Source organism: Haliotis rufescens, unplaced genomic scaffold (assembly GCF_023055435.1).
Source record: "Haliotis rufescens isolate VD_foot unplaced genomic scaffold, xgHalRufe1.0.p SCAF_147, whole genome shotgun sequence".
In the NCBI taxonomy this organism is placed as follows: Eukaryota; Metazoa; Mollusca; class Gastropoda; order Lepetellida; family Haliotidae; genus Haliotis; species Haliotis rufescens.
In genome coordinates, this window is record NW_025963832.1 from 339,793 (window position 1) to 354,307 (window position 14,515).

A 14,515-nucleotide genomic window follows, 5' to 3' on the forward strand; every position below is an offset into this window, starting at 1 on the left:
TGTTTAAACGTACGCCTGGCTTTAGCATTTAAGATTTTATATTTATTCAAATTATGGACCATTGGATGGCGACGGAAATAGTGTTCAGCCTGTTTCCGTGCCTTCCTAGCTTGTTTGCAGTCATTGTTGAACCATGGTTTACGGATGTGTGGATTTGTAGAGGACTTAGGAATACATTCATCAGCGATTTTGTTTAATTCATCAGAAAATAATTGCACAGGATCAGTCACGTCAATAAATAGGTCAGTCTTCAATTTTTTGGATGCGAGCATTTCAAATAAAGGCCAGTTGGCCTTAGTGAAGTTCCATCTTGTTGAAGGTGGAACATCTGAAGGTAAGACAGGTTTTAAAATGGTAGGGAAATGATCACTGCCACAGAGGTCGTCGTGGACGGACCATTCAAATTCGTTTAATAAATCAGAGTGAGTGAGTGATAAATCAAGAGCAGAGTAGGTACCTGTACCGGGATGAAGATATGTGTTTGAACCATCATTATGTATACACAAGTCGTTGTTTGAAATGAAATCTTCCAAAAGTTTACCCTTGTTATTTGTCTGAACACTACCCCAGAGTGGATTGTGCCCATTTAAATCACCCATAATAATACAGGGCTTGGGGAGTTGATCATAAAGAGCCTGAAGTTCAGACTGTCGAAGGGAAGAAGATGGTGGAATATAGAGCGAACACAAAGTAAAAACTATGTGTAAGGTTACACGGACGGCAACAGCTTGAAGAGGAGTAGCAAGTTGAACAGGGCTATGGATAACGCCGTTTTTCATGAATATTGAAGAACCTCCAGTGGCTTTTGCCCCTGGAGGTGAAAAGACATTGTAGGAGGTATAACCTCTTATATCGAATTGATCAGTGTCTTTGTAATATGTTTCTTGAAGACATATCGCCGATGGTTTGAAATCCTGAATTAAAAGTTGTAAATCATTATAATTAGTCTTAAGTCCTCTACAGTTCCATTGTATTAAATGTGATGATTGATTCACGGTGGCTCAATGGGAGATCTATCACGTGAACGTGAGGAAGAAGAACTCCTTTCGCTACTGTCTGACGATGGAGTCACCTCCATGTCTAAAGCACTAAAGGAGTTGTGAGTAGTTACTTCCGAAGAAGAGGGGGTACTGGGTGATTGATTTCTATTTAACTTTTTTCTTTGTTTTTTAGATGATTTTCGTTCCAGAGAAGATGGTTCTTCAGGAGATGTTTCCGGCAATGCTGCAGGAGAAGTTTCAGTAGCAGCTTCAGGAGATGCTTCAGACGAAGTCTGAGTTTCAGCCTGAACACCATATGATATTGATGTGGAGTTACGTTCAGTGATAGCAGTGACAGAAGTACTTGGAACAGGTCGATTTGAATTGACCCATGTCAAATCAGTCTGACACAGTACAGATGAGAATTTTTTAGCAGATTTGGTCACTGCAGCAGAATAATTCAGAGTTGAAGGAGATGTTGATTGACTGGCAACAAGCTCCCTAGCCTCTGCAAAAGAGATGTTTTTTTCACATTTCAGTTTTAGTATTTGGGTTTCTGTTTGATATACAGGGCAGGATTTAGAAGAGGCCATGTGTTGGCCTGCACAGTTTGAACACTTTAGATCCTTAGTACAATCCATACTCTCATGGTTGCCACCACAACGATGACAAACCATGGGGCGTCTACATGTTTTCGAACCGTGACCAAACTTTTGACACTTGTAGCATCGGAGTGGATTGGGGACATACACATCCACTCCGATGTTGACATAACCTGCTTTTATTGATTGTGGAACCGATGGACGGGCAAAGGTGAACAAATAGGTGTTTGTTTGAATGATATTTGACTTGTCATCCTTACGGGTAAAACGTTTGACAGATAGTACTCCTTGATGTTTGAGTTCCGAAACAATCTCATCTTCAGACATGTCTGAAAGTGAACGTGTCCTGTCGCGAACAATGCCACGACAAGAGTTCAATGTTCTATGCTTAGAAACAGCAACCTCAACATTAGCAAAGTGTGTGATTGATAATAAATTTAGAGATTGCTGTTTCCTCAAGCATTCAACCAGAAGAGATCCAGTACGCAGTCGTGTGACATTTTTGACTTCTCCACAACATCCATGAATTGCTTTGGATACAGCAAAGGGATTTAGTTTTAGTGGTTCATGATCTGTGGCTTCGATCACAAGGAATCGAGCCCAGGAATCAGGAAGAGTATCAGCTTCATCAGAAGAACTAGAGTCCAAATGACGTCTTTTTGAACCAGAGTGTGAGTTAGCCATGATTATGTTGAAGTGATTCAGCAACCCTGCTCCCCACCCACCACGGAGTATCATAATAGACAGTGTTGCAAAGCACCGGATCTCCAAGATGCATACACCAGGGCTACAGGGTTGTTATACTCCAGAAAATATGACACAAACAGCAATATCTGTATACCAAAATAGATGCCAGGCTGGTTCTGCCCATGACAAGAAATTGGATACATACTGAGTTTGGAGGTCAACATTACCAGATTGGCCCATGAGCCACCGCCTTCAGGCATGGGACTCTAGGCAAATTTGTACATATAATTTTCAATGAAAACATTCATTTACAGTATTCAAAAATACAGAACATAATTAACATGAATGTGTACCATACACAGGGCATGGCATGACCAGCCGATTGATAGAACCGGGCCCATTCTACCACCCGTCTAGGTGAAGTTAGGGTCAAAGTGGTGTGTTGGGCAAAGGAACACTGTTCCTGGAACCAGTGCCCTCAACCACCAGAATCCCTTCCTCCACCGACACAGGGGCGCAACCCACGGCAAACAGGTTGCCCAATTTCGTCGCCTTGTACGACCAGCAATGGGGTGCTGTGGACAAATTCTACCCCGAGTCCACACGGGGGAAGAGCTATTAGCGCCACCCAGCACTCACCACGAGGAGGTTGCTCTTCACGAGTGCCCGAGCGGGAATGAGGCAACAACAGGTGGCGACACATTTCTAATGCCATCGTAACGCGGTATCGGCATTGGTGAGGCGTTATCAGAACACAAATGACGTTGCCGACCACCCACGTTCAGGACGTCCCCGAGTAACGAAGCCAAGACAGGACAGATGGATTCGATTTACACATCTCAGACACAGGTTCCAAGCGGCAGTAACGACGTCCCAGACAATTCCTTGACAGCGCCGTATCCATCCCAACACTGTCAGGAATCGTTTACGTCAGTACGGGATTCGACCACGACGCCCTGCCATACGTCCCATCCTGACACACCGTCATCGAGTCAACCGTCTAAGATGGTGTCGAAATCATGTTCGCCAACTTCGAATATGGTGGAGAAATGTTGTCTTTACAGATGAATCGAGGTTCAACATTTCCCACAGTGACGGGCGCCAACGTGTCTACCGGCGTTTGGGAGAACGTTATGCACGCAACTGTATTGTGGAGAGGAATCGTTTTGGAGGTGGCTCTGTGATGATTTGGGGTGGGATAACAGCACGGCACCGAACCCCTTTGGTGGTTGTTCAGGGCAATCTCACTGGTGTTGGCTACAGAGATCAGATTCTGAGGCCTGTGGTCATTCCTTTCCTGCAACGTCATGGCCCGGGATTGACATTTCAACAGGACAACGCTCGTCCTCACACGGCTAGGGTCGCATTGGATTTCCTTCACCATAACAATGTCATGTTACTGCCATGGCCTGCAATTTCTCCAGATCTCTCCCCAATAGAGCATGTGTGGAATGGAATGGAGCGCCGTCTGCGTCGTCTTCCACATCCTCCAGATAACATCCGTGACTTGGCACAGGATTTGAGGAGGATATGGCAGGCCATTCCCCAGGCCTTCCATGCCCATTTGGTGGACTCCATGCGTCGCCGATCCACTGCTGTGATTCACGCACAGGGTGGTCATACCCGTTTTTGACTTTGTGACTTTGTCGTTTGACCCTCTACTCCATTTTGATCTTCTGACGTCATCGTAACAGATGTTGTTCAGGTCCCGTTGACATTTTCTTATGGTCCGATCATTCAGCTGCTACAGCGTCTGCATTATTTTGTTCTTGCTGTGTTGTATTTCAATCCAGAATATATTTTCTCTGTGCACAGTTTCTTTATGTGGCTAGTATATAACGAGCACAAAGTAAAAACTATGTGCAAAGTTACACGGACTGCAACAGCTTGAAGGGGAGTAGTAATATGAACGGGGCTATGGATGACGCCGTGATTCATTAAAATTGTGGAACCTCCAGTGGCTTTAGCACCTGGAGGTGAAAAGAAATTGTAGGAGGTATAACCTCTAATATCTAATTTGTCAGTGTCTTTATAATATGTTTCTTGTAAACATATTGCAGTTGGTTTAAAATCCTGGATTAAGAGTTGTAAATCATTATAATAATATAATAAGTCCCCTACAGTTCCATTGAATTAAATTTGATGAGTGAGTCATGGTTGCTCAATTGGTGATCTCCCACGCGGACGTGAGGGAGAGGAACTCCTTCTGGTCTCCAAAGACGGAGTTACCTCCATGTTCAGAAGTTCAAGGAGTTGTGAACTGGTACCTCTAGTGGAGAGGGTACCCTGGCAGCTTGTCTGTTCAGTTTTTTCTTTCCTTTTTTGTATGTGTGTACAATGTCAACGGCTGGTGCTGTAACAGCTGGGTCAGATTGACCCACATTCTGATTACTGGTCTGAGTTTCTGCTGTAGAGTAAGTGATTGAGTAACTAGGCTGATGTTCAACTGACTTTGGTGGAGTAACTGATATGGTTGGAACAGGTTGATCAGACGTAATCCAAGACAAATCAGTCTGACAATGAATAGAGGAAGTAGCGACAGGACGGGAAACAGCTGCAAGTTTTACAAGTTGTTTTGCATCATTGTAGGAAATGTTTTGTTCACATTTAATTTTGATTATTTTAGATTTTGTCTGCCACACAGGGCAAGACTTGGATGAGGCGACATGGTCATTGCCACAGTTAGCACATTTGGTGTCATTTGTACAACTGGTGCCATCATGATCACCACCACAGCGATAACAAACCACTGAGTTACGACATGATTTTGAACCATGACCAAAGTGTTGACAAGTGAAACATCAGAGTGGATTGGGGACATACACCTGCAGAATAATTCAAAGTTGAGGGAGTTGTTGACTGTTTTTTTACAAGTTGTTTTGCATCATTGTAGGAAATGTTTTGTTCACATTTAATTTTGATTATTTTAGAATTTGTCTGCCACACAGGGCAAGACTTGGATGAGGCGACATGGTCATTGCCACAGTTAGTACATTTGGTGTCATTTGTACAACTGGTGCCATCATGATCACCACCACAGCGATAACAAACCACTGAGTTACGACATGATTTTGAACCATGACCAAAGTGTTGACAAGTGAAACATCAGAGTGGATTGGGGACATACACCTGCAGAATAATTCAAAGTTGAGGGAGTTGTTGACTGTTTTTTTACAAGTTGTTTTGCATCATTGTAGGAAATGTTTTGTTCACATTTAATTTTGATTATTTTAGATTTTGTCTGCCACACAGGGCAAGACTTGGATGAGGCGACATGGTCATTGCCACAGTTAGTACATTTGGTGTCATTTGTACAACTGGTGCCATCATGATCACCACCACAGCGATAACAAACCACTGAGTTACGACATGATTTTGAACCATGACCAAAGTGTTGACAAGTGAAACATCAGAGTGGATTTGGGACATACACCTCCACTCCGATGTTGTTATAACCTGCTTTAATAGATTGGGGAATAGATGAGCGTGCAAAGGTCAACATATATGTATTTGTATTTTGAATGCCACTCTCTTTACTGACGGTAAAGCGTTTAACAGCCGTGACAGCCTGATCCTCCAACTCAGCAGTGATTTCATCTTCTGACATGTCAGCCAGGCAACGAGCTCTGTCGCGAATAATACATCTGCAAGAGTTTAATGTCCTGTGTGCGGACACAGCAACCTCAACATTAGCAAATGTACTGATTGACAAAAGATTGAGAGATTGCTGTCTCCGCAAACATTCCACCAGGAGGTAACCACCACGGAGACGCGTGACATTCTTAACCTCGCCACAAATCCCAGAAACAGCTTTTGAAATCGCAAAAGGGTTGAGTTTAAGGGGCAGTTGATCTTTGGCCTCAATCACAAGAAATCTAGACCACGAATCTATGTTTTGAGATACACTGTCCGTTGAATTGTCAATTTCTAGTCTTCTCTTTTTTTCATTTCTATTGGAACCAAGTTGTGGGAGAGACATGATGACAGAAAGTAGTTCAGAACTCCCGCTCCCCACCCACCATGGAGCGTCAACAAGGACGGTGTCACATTGCAACGGATATCCAAGATGCAAACACCAGGGATACAGGGGTTCTATACTCCAACAAATATGACGCGTATAGCTACATTTATCTACCAACTCTAAGCCAGACTGGTTCCGCCCATGACAGAAGTTGGAGACATATATTATTCGGACGTCAACATCACCAGATTGGCCCATGAGCCACCGCCTTCTGGCATAAGACTCTAGGCAAATTGTGACATAGATTATTTGATAATTTAAACATGTTTTACATGGCCAAGTCTCAATAATACATTTATAAAAAATCACGTGAGTGCATACACGATTTTATGCACAGGGCTTGGTGTGACCGGCCGATTGATAGAATCGGGCCAATTCTACCACCCGTCTAGGTGAAGTTAGGGTCAAAGTGGTGTGTTGGGCAAATAGAACACCTGGTTCCAGTGCCCTCAACCACCAGACACCCTTCCTCCACCGACACAGGGGCGGAACCAACGGTGGCCAATTTGGTCGCCTCATACAACAAGCAACGGGGTGCTGTGGACAAATTCTACCCCGAGTCCATACGGCGGAAGAGCTATTAGCGTTACCCAGCACTCACCACAAGGAGGTTGCTCTTCACGAGTGCCACTTTTGAAGTAACCTTAATACTATCAAGTTCTGGTGATTTAGATTGCAGATTCTGTGTTTATGGCATTTTCTGAGTTTCTGTCCGGGAAGCAGATGAGGATTGCGTTTTAGATATCTCAGTAGCTTCATGGAAAATAAACTGGTCATCGTTGACCCAAGAGATATCAGTTTGGCAGCAAGTAGACACGGTCTTGGCAGTGATGGCTGGAGTTGGAGAAGAGACTGCAGCAGAATAGGTTTTATTGGAAGGGGTTTGTGACGGAATTTGAACCAATTTTTTTGCCTCTTAATAAGAAACATTATCTTTAATATTTGAGATTCACGGATAAATATTGGTCAGGATTTGGATGAGGCCACATGCTCACCGTCACAGTTGGCACATTTGATCTGATTTGTGCACTCAGAACTCTCATGAGTCCCACTGCAACGGAAGCACCTTGCCTTGCGAGTGCAAGTTTTGGCCCTGTGTCCAAAGTTTTGACACTTGTAACACCGGAGTGGATTTGGAACATAAACCTCCACTCTGATGTTAAAGTAACCAGCTTTGATAGATGTTGGAATTTTTCCAAGGCAGAAAGTGAAAAGATATGTTTGAGTGTTAATGATAATGCCATCTTCAGATTTACGGGTAAACAGCAGTGACTCCGTGGTGCTTTAATTCGGAAACAATCTCATCTTCTGTCATATCAGAAAGACATCGAGCGCAGTCACGGACAGTGCCTCTGCTGGAATTCAGTGTCCTGTGCACCGAAACAACAACCTTGGTGTTAACAAACTGCTGTGGACCCAGCAGATTGACAGATTGTTGTCTCCGTGCACATTCCACAAGGATGGAACCACAACGAAGACGAGTGACATTTGTTACCTCTCCACAGGCACTTTGGATGCCCTTAGAGATGGCAAAAGGATTTAGTTTAAGTGGACTGCCATCGACAGATGCGATGACAATATGCGATGACAATAAATCTTGGCCAAGAATCTGCAATCTCATGTGATACTTCTTCATCAGACGAATAAGAATCGACATGACGACGTTTGTTTGTTTTGATAGAACCAGATGAATTGTGATGAGCCATGGTAGAAGTATTTTATTCAGCACCTCTGCTCCCCACCCACCATCCAGTGTCAACAAGGACGGTGCACAGAGGAAGCCATCATGCAACACCAGGGCTACAGAGGTGTGATACTCAAGCAATATCAACGCAGGTAGCTGTTTCTGTCAAACAGATATAAAGTCAGACTGGTTCGGCCCTTGACTACAAACTGAAGACAAACAGAACCAGGAGGTTAATAAAGCCAGACTGGCCAATGAGCCACCGCCTTCTGGCATAGGACTCGAGGCAACAATTGATGATATAACTAGTTGTATCAATGTTCAGTACGAGAACACTTTTGGTAAGATATATATTAGTAAGTATGCGTGCTTTCCATGCACAGGGCATGGCGTGACCAGCCGATTGATAGAATCGGGCCAATTCTACCACCCGTCTAGGTGAAGTTAGGGTCAAAGTGGTGTGTTGGGCAAAAGGAACACAGGTTCCTGGCTCCAGTGCCCTCAACCACCAGAATCCCTTCCTCCACTGACACAGGGGCGGAACCCACGGCAAACAGGTTGCCCAATTCGGTCGCCTTTTACGACCAGCAATGGGTTGCTGTGGACAAATTCTACCCCAAGTCCACACGGGGGAAGATCTATTAACGCTACCCAGCACTCACCACGGGGAGGTTGCTCTTCACGAGTGCCTATTGTTGGAGGAGTTGAAGGTGCAGAGATAGCTGTAGCAGCAGAATAGGTTCTGGTTAGTGGAGTTTGAGGAGATTGATTTTCAATAAGCTTCTTAGCTTCGTAAAACGAGATATTGTTCTCATGTTTGAGTTTCAGGATTTTTGATTTTTTTTGCCATTCTTGACATAATCTTGATGAAGCCAGATGTTGAGCTTTGCAGTTTGCACATTTTATTTCAGCTGTACAGTCGACAGAGTGAACACAAGATTTTGATTCATGTCCAAACTTTTGGCACTTGAAAAATCGAGCCAATGGGGGACATACACCTCCACTCCGATGTTGAGATAACCAGCTTTAATAGATTTAGGAAGGGTCGACAGTGCAAATGTTAGCATACAGGTGTTTGACGGGATGGTGTCACCGTCTCTAGATTTCATAGTAAAACGCTTAACTGCAGTTACCCTTGACTTGTCAATTCATCTGTAATTTCTTGCTCTGTCATGTCGGACAGGCAACGAGCTCTGTCTCGAACAATGCCTCGGCAAGAATTCAAGGTTTTGTGCACGGAAACAGCAACCTCAATATTTGCAAATGTAGTTAAAAATAGCAGATTCAGAGATTGCTGTCTCCATGAACACTCAACAAGTAGAGCGCCACCACAAAGCCGTGTCACATTTTTAACTTCTCTGCAAATTCCCGAAACAGCTTTTGAAATAGCAAAAGGATTAAGCTTCAAGGGTTGCTTATCGGCTGCCTCGAACACAATAAGTCGTGCTCAGGAGTCCATTCAACGAGATTATTTTTTATTTTGATCAGTGTCATCTAGATCCACATGTCGACGTTTTGTTCGGTTTGAACCAGGGTATTGGTGAGACATGATGAAATAAAGTAATTCAGCACCCCTGCTCCCCGCCCACCATGGAGTGTTACAAAGAACGTTTTTTTGGTGCACAGGATATCCATGAAGCAAACACCAGGGATACAGGGATGTTATACTCCAGCAAATATGACGCAAATAGCAATATTTGTATACCAAATTAAATGCCAGGCTGGCTCGGCCAATGACAAGAAGTTGGATACATACCGAATTTGGAGGTCAACATCAAAAAGATTGGCCCATGAGCCACCGCCTTTTGGCTTAAGACTCTAGGCAAATTGTTACATTAATAGTTTGAGAATTCAAGCATGTTATACACAACCAAGTCAAAATAATACATTTATAAAAATCACGTGTGTATGAACAATTTTATGCACAGGGCTTTGCCTGACCAGCCGATTGATAGAATTCTACCACCCGTCTAGGTGGAGTTAGGGTCAAAGTGATGTGTTGGGCAAAAGGAACACCGGTTCCTGGCTCCAGTGCCCTCAACCACCAGAATCCCTTCCTCCAACGACACAGGGGCGGAACCCACGGCAAACAGGTTGCCCAATTCGGTCGTCTTTTACGACCAGCAATGGGGTGCTGTGGACAAATTCTACCCCGAGTCCACACGGGGGAAGAGCTATTAGCGTTACCCAGCACTCACCACGAGGAGGTTGCTCTTCACGAGTTCCAAACTACATGAATCGAAACCAACAACTTGGGTTGTCAGTCAAGACATGACGAGGTTGTTTTGCGACGATGTCGTATTGACCAAAGTCGCTTTACACACGAATATCAGCTTGGGACATATACCTCCTAAGTGTATCCCTTGTGATGAAAGGTTCACCGTCAAGCATATATTGCTTGACTGTTTGGACTTTGCAATCGCAATCAAAGCGTGGATCTGCAAGATATCTTTCCCCGTGTCGGAGGGCGTCTTGTTGTCGGCAGTTTGAGGGAGATTGGTCTGTATAATGACTTTTAGATATGTATGTGAATAAGTAAATGTTTGTTTTGAAATTTGGTGTGATGCCATTATCAACTGACATTATTGAAGGCTCTGTCCAGGGGGTTAAAGTATCGTTATAATTGGTGTAACTATCATCAACAAGTGTTTTTTTTTTAAGCCAACTCATTGCTGAGTATTTTTTAAATATGGGCTAGTATTGTGCACAACCACCAATAGCTGTGATGACGTAATCCTGCCTGGGTATCATGCAGGAAGCAGAGGTACTGTAAATCCCCATGATCCCCAGTGAGGTGGCCTAGCTTTGGTTACTGGTGGCCTATAGCCCGTGTTTTAAAACTGTATACATGATATTGTTATGCTCAAATATGTTTCATAAATTGCTTTTAAATATGGTATGCTCAAATATGTTTCAGAAATTGTTTTTAAATATGACATTGAATATAGTATGCTTAAGTGTGTTTCACAACTTGTTTTTTAATTAAACTTTGCATAAAAAACAAAATTGTAAATATATTAACTTGGTCTCGTCGCTATATGGCTGAAATAATGTCGATGCGACGTTAAATTCTAACTCACTCACTCACTCTTCCCATGGGATATAATTCCACCATCTGCAGTAAAAAACATTTAACGGATTCTCTTTTTCCTTGTCACAATATCTTTTGCCCTGAAATTTGTTCGGATATTTAAGACATTTCTGTAGCAAGGCATCTCTAAATTAATTGACTTTTTATCTCATTCACTTTTCTTTTTCAATTCAGATTGCTTGGAGACACCTCTTGGAAATGATGAATACTTGATTCAGCCGCTAGAGTCAGACTTTGTTTTCCAATGGCCATGTACATCTTCGTCTCTCTTTGATATTGAGGTTTCAGAATATAACCTTGCAACCAATGCAAATTATACACTGTCATGGGAACAGATGAAACACGGCTTTCCCATATTACCCGGCATGTATTATTTTATCGGCCTTGAAATCCTACACGAGTTAACTAAACAGGGTATGTATAACTTGGTTGTTGAGGTGATTCGTTTTGTTAAAGACGCAGGGATTGTACGTTATAAAAACTTCCGTGTTGACTCAGAAGCTGACGGCTATGCATGCCACTGGGATAGTGTAACCTTTAGCAATGATAAATACCTGGATGGTTTCGGGGCTGTTGGTGACGCCACCAAGAGCATGAATGGGGCACGTTTTGGGACGTTTGACAATGACGTCAATGGCTGTGCCCGTGCTGAAAGCGTTTCGTGGTGGCATAACCCTATTGGATGTACAATGATGAAATTTGATCCGGATGGGCTGTATTGGCCGGTTAACAGAACTGGGGTGGTTGAAATGGAGAAAATGGACATCGCCAAGATTGGCCTTGCACATGTTTACTGGTATGTGGATGATGATCTCATTCTTTGATAGGGGGCCACTCCAAGGGCAATTGTTCACTCCTAACATAGGCACAGTGTGTTGCTAATAAACTCCTTGATTTCTGTATCCTTTAGATTTGGTTCTGTTTTCATTGCTATAAAATGTGTTATTACAATGCACTGCAGCAGTTACAACTGATGTTTAATGTAATAAAGGATTTGTTTATTCGTATTTGGACTCCCCAAAATATGAACCGAAAATATACTGCACGTAGAAGCACCTGATGAGTGGTTACATACTGCAAACAGGATAAGCGTGTACCTTATCTAATACCTAGACATTAGACACGTGATTGGAGTTCAATATCTCGTTATTCCACCATCACGTTGGTTGGTTGGTTGCTTTGTTTATTAACGCCTCAGTCAGCAATATCCCAGCTATAGACGGCAGTTTGTAAATAATCGTGTCTGGACAAGACAATCCAGTGATTGACATCCTGAGAATCGATCAACGCAATTGAGATACGATGACTGTGTCAACCAAGTCAGCGAGCCTGACCACCCAATACCGTTAGTTGCTTCTTATGACAAGTATAGTCACCTTTAAAGGCAATTATGGATTGCTGAAAGCCTATTCTACCCCAGATCTTCACAGGTCAGTCCACGACGGGTCAATCTATGCACACAGAGTCGCGCAAGTACAATCAATATTAGGAGCGTGAAAAGTCCACGAAAGCTATCAAATATATGGTAGTGCATTCTCTTCAGTTAAGTGTTAACGTAAAAAATACCATTTGAACCTAAGCAAGAGAAGTGAAGGTATCTAGATGCGAATTTTGTCCACGTTGTAAATAATGTTAACTTCTGTAGTTCTTTTCAATGTCGTCTTAATCCTTAATATCCCTAGAAAGCTAATAAAGCTAATATCCCTGGGCCAATATTAGACAATTTTTCAAAACATTCTTTTTTCGAACATTTAGTCCAGACATATGCGGGTGTCGTCACGTCTTCTTACCCCCATAGTCGTCCGAAGGCAAGTCTCAAGAATGTGGCCTGCACAAATAGAGCACATATTTGACACCAAATAGGTTTGATTAGTACATCTCGTTTATGGGACGCATAGAATGTTTCACCTTACAGATGATTGCCCCAGGAACGACGTTTGATACGTCCATTTCAGAATTTAATAGACTGTTCTATAGAATGATTTCAGAGAGTATTTTTTACATACATGTAACTTCTCTGTCAGAGCATGCAATAACAAAGTTATGCTTTCAAAAGTAGCGGATAAATGCCAACATTTAAATATATAGCATTTTAGTAAGTGGTAAACACCCCCCGTCCCAAAACCAACGTTGTTTGTGGAAGTTCATAATGACGTGCGTCTTTCTCTTGACTCCCCGTGGGGACCCGGGGAAGATAAACAAGAATGTGTCCTCAGCACCCAAATGCTGGTCATATAAGGCGACCGAATTGGGCAGCCTGTTTGCCGTGGGTTGCGACCCTGTGTCGGCAGAGGAGACCAATAACCTCCCGAGTGACATCCAGTGTGGTTTCCGAAAAATCAGAAGTACCATTGACCATTAGGTGCGTTTAGAATCGTTTATTAAAAATTCCATTGTCAACAAACAACATGCTGTATCAATCTTTTTCGATCTGGAGAAGGCATATGATACAACGTGAAAACATGGTATTTTAAAAGATTTGCATGAATTTGGATTGACGGGCAGATTACCATAGTTCATATCTCAATCTCAAAACAACAGACAATTTCAGGTACGAGTGGGCTCTACCCTGTCTGATCATTTCGATCAAGATCAGGGCGTTCCCCTCAAGGCAGCATACTATCAGTCACACTTTTCAGCATCAAAATTAATAGTCTCACTAAACAATAGCGTCATCTCTCATTCTTACCACACATCACACATCTGAGGTTTATAATCAGTGTATGGGATAAGAAGTGGTGTCACAGATTTGTTGAGTGTTGCTTTTGCAGTATCATCAGCCATTTAGTTACCAGTGATACCAACATGGCTGGGTAACCAACAAATTACGATGTCATATATGCCAGTAGCAAGATCATTAAATGACTCAAGAATTTTAATTAAAAATGGATGTTTACATGTTTATCTAAAACAATAAGGAAATGTCATATTTATTAAGTCTAGTCAATGTGAGGTCTACATTTGCCAAGGAGGCGATGAAAACAGTTGTATGGGAGCTATATCCTGACAGTTAATCTTAGCAGCAGAAACGAGAGATTTAATTATTATTCCTAGTGGTGGAAGAAGAGATGTTTTCTTATTGTGAATATCTTCGTAAAGAGGATTAAATACGCAATTAAAAGCTTGATTTGACGCATTAGAATATAATTTAATGATGTATTGTAAAGATAGTTTCAGACATTGTTGTTTAAGAGAAGGCTCATCAGCTTCAACAGACAGACTTGGAATAGGAGAAGTGCGAAAGGCTCCAAGGCAAAGCCTCAGTCCTTGGTGATGGATAGTATCAAGTTTTTTTAAATTACTTTTACATGCTCCATCATAGACGATGGAGCCGTAAGCAAATTTTGAAAGGAGTGAGTGGGTTTTAAGTCACATCGGCAATATTTCAGCCATATCGTGACTATCAAAGATTATAATTACCTGCCAACGAAGGGCAGTTAAATAACTAGA

At 42.5% G+C, this 14,515-nt stretch overlaps 1 protein-coding gene across 1 annotated transcript in view; it reads left to right on the top strand.

The window, feature by feature from the left end:
* Positions 1-11,923, top strand: part of LOC125379758 (fibrinogen beta chain-like) — a 140,222-nt gene extending 128,299 nt beyond the window's left edge. The window contains exon 4 of the mRNA XM_048395803.1: positions 11,240-11,923. Coding sequence (XP_048251760.1) covers positions 11,240-11,889 — 650 coding nt within the window. The 3' untranslated portion in view covers positions 11,890-11,923. The remainder of the gene's footprint in view (positions 1-11,239) is intronic.
* Positions 11,924-14,515: the final 2,592 nt, after the last annotated feature.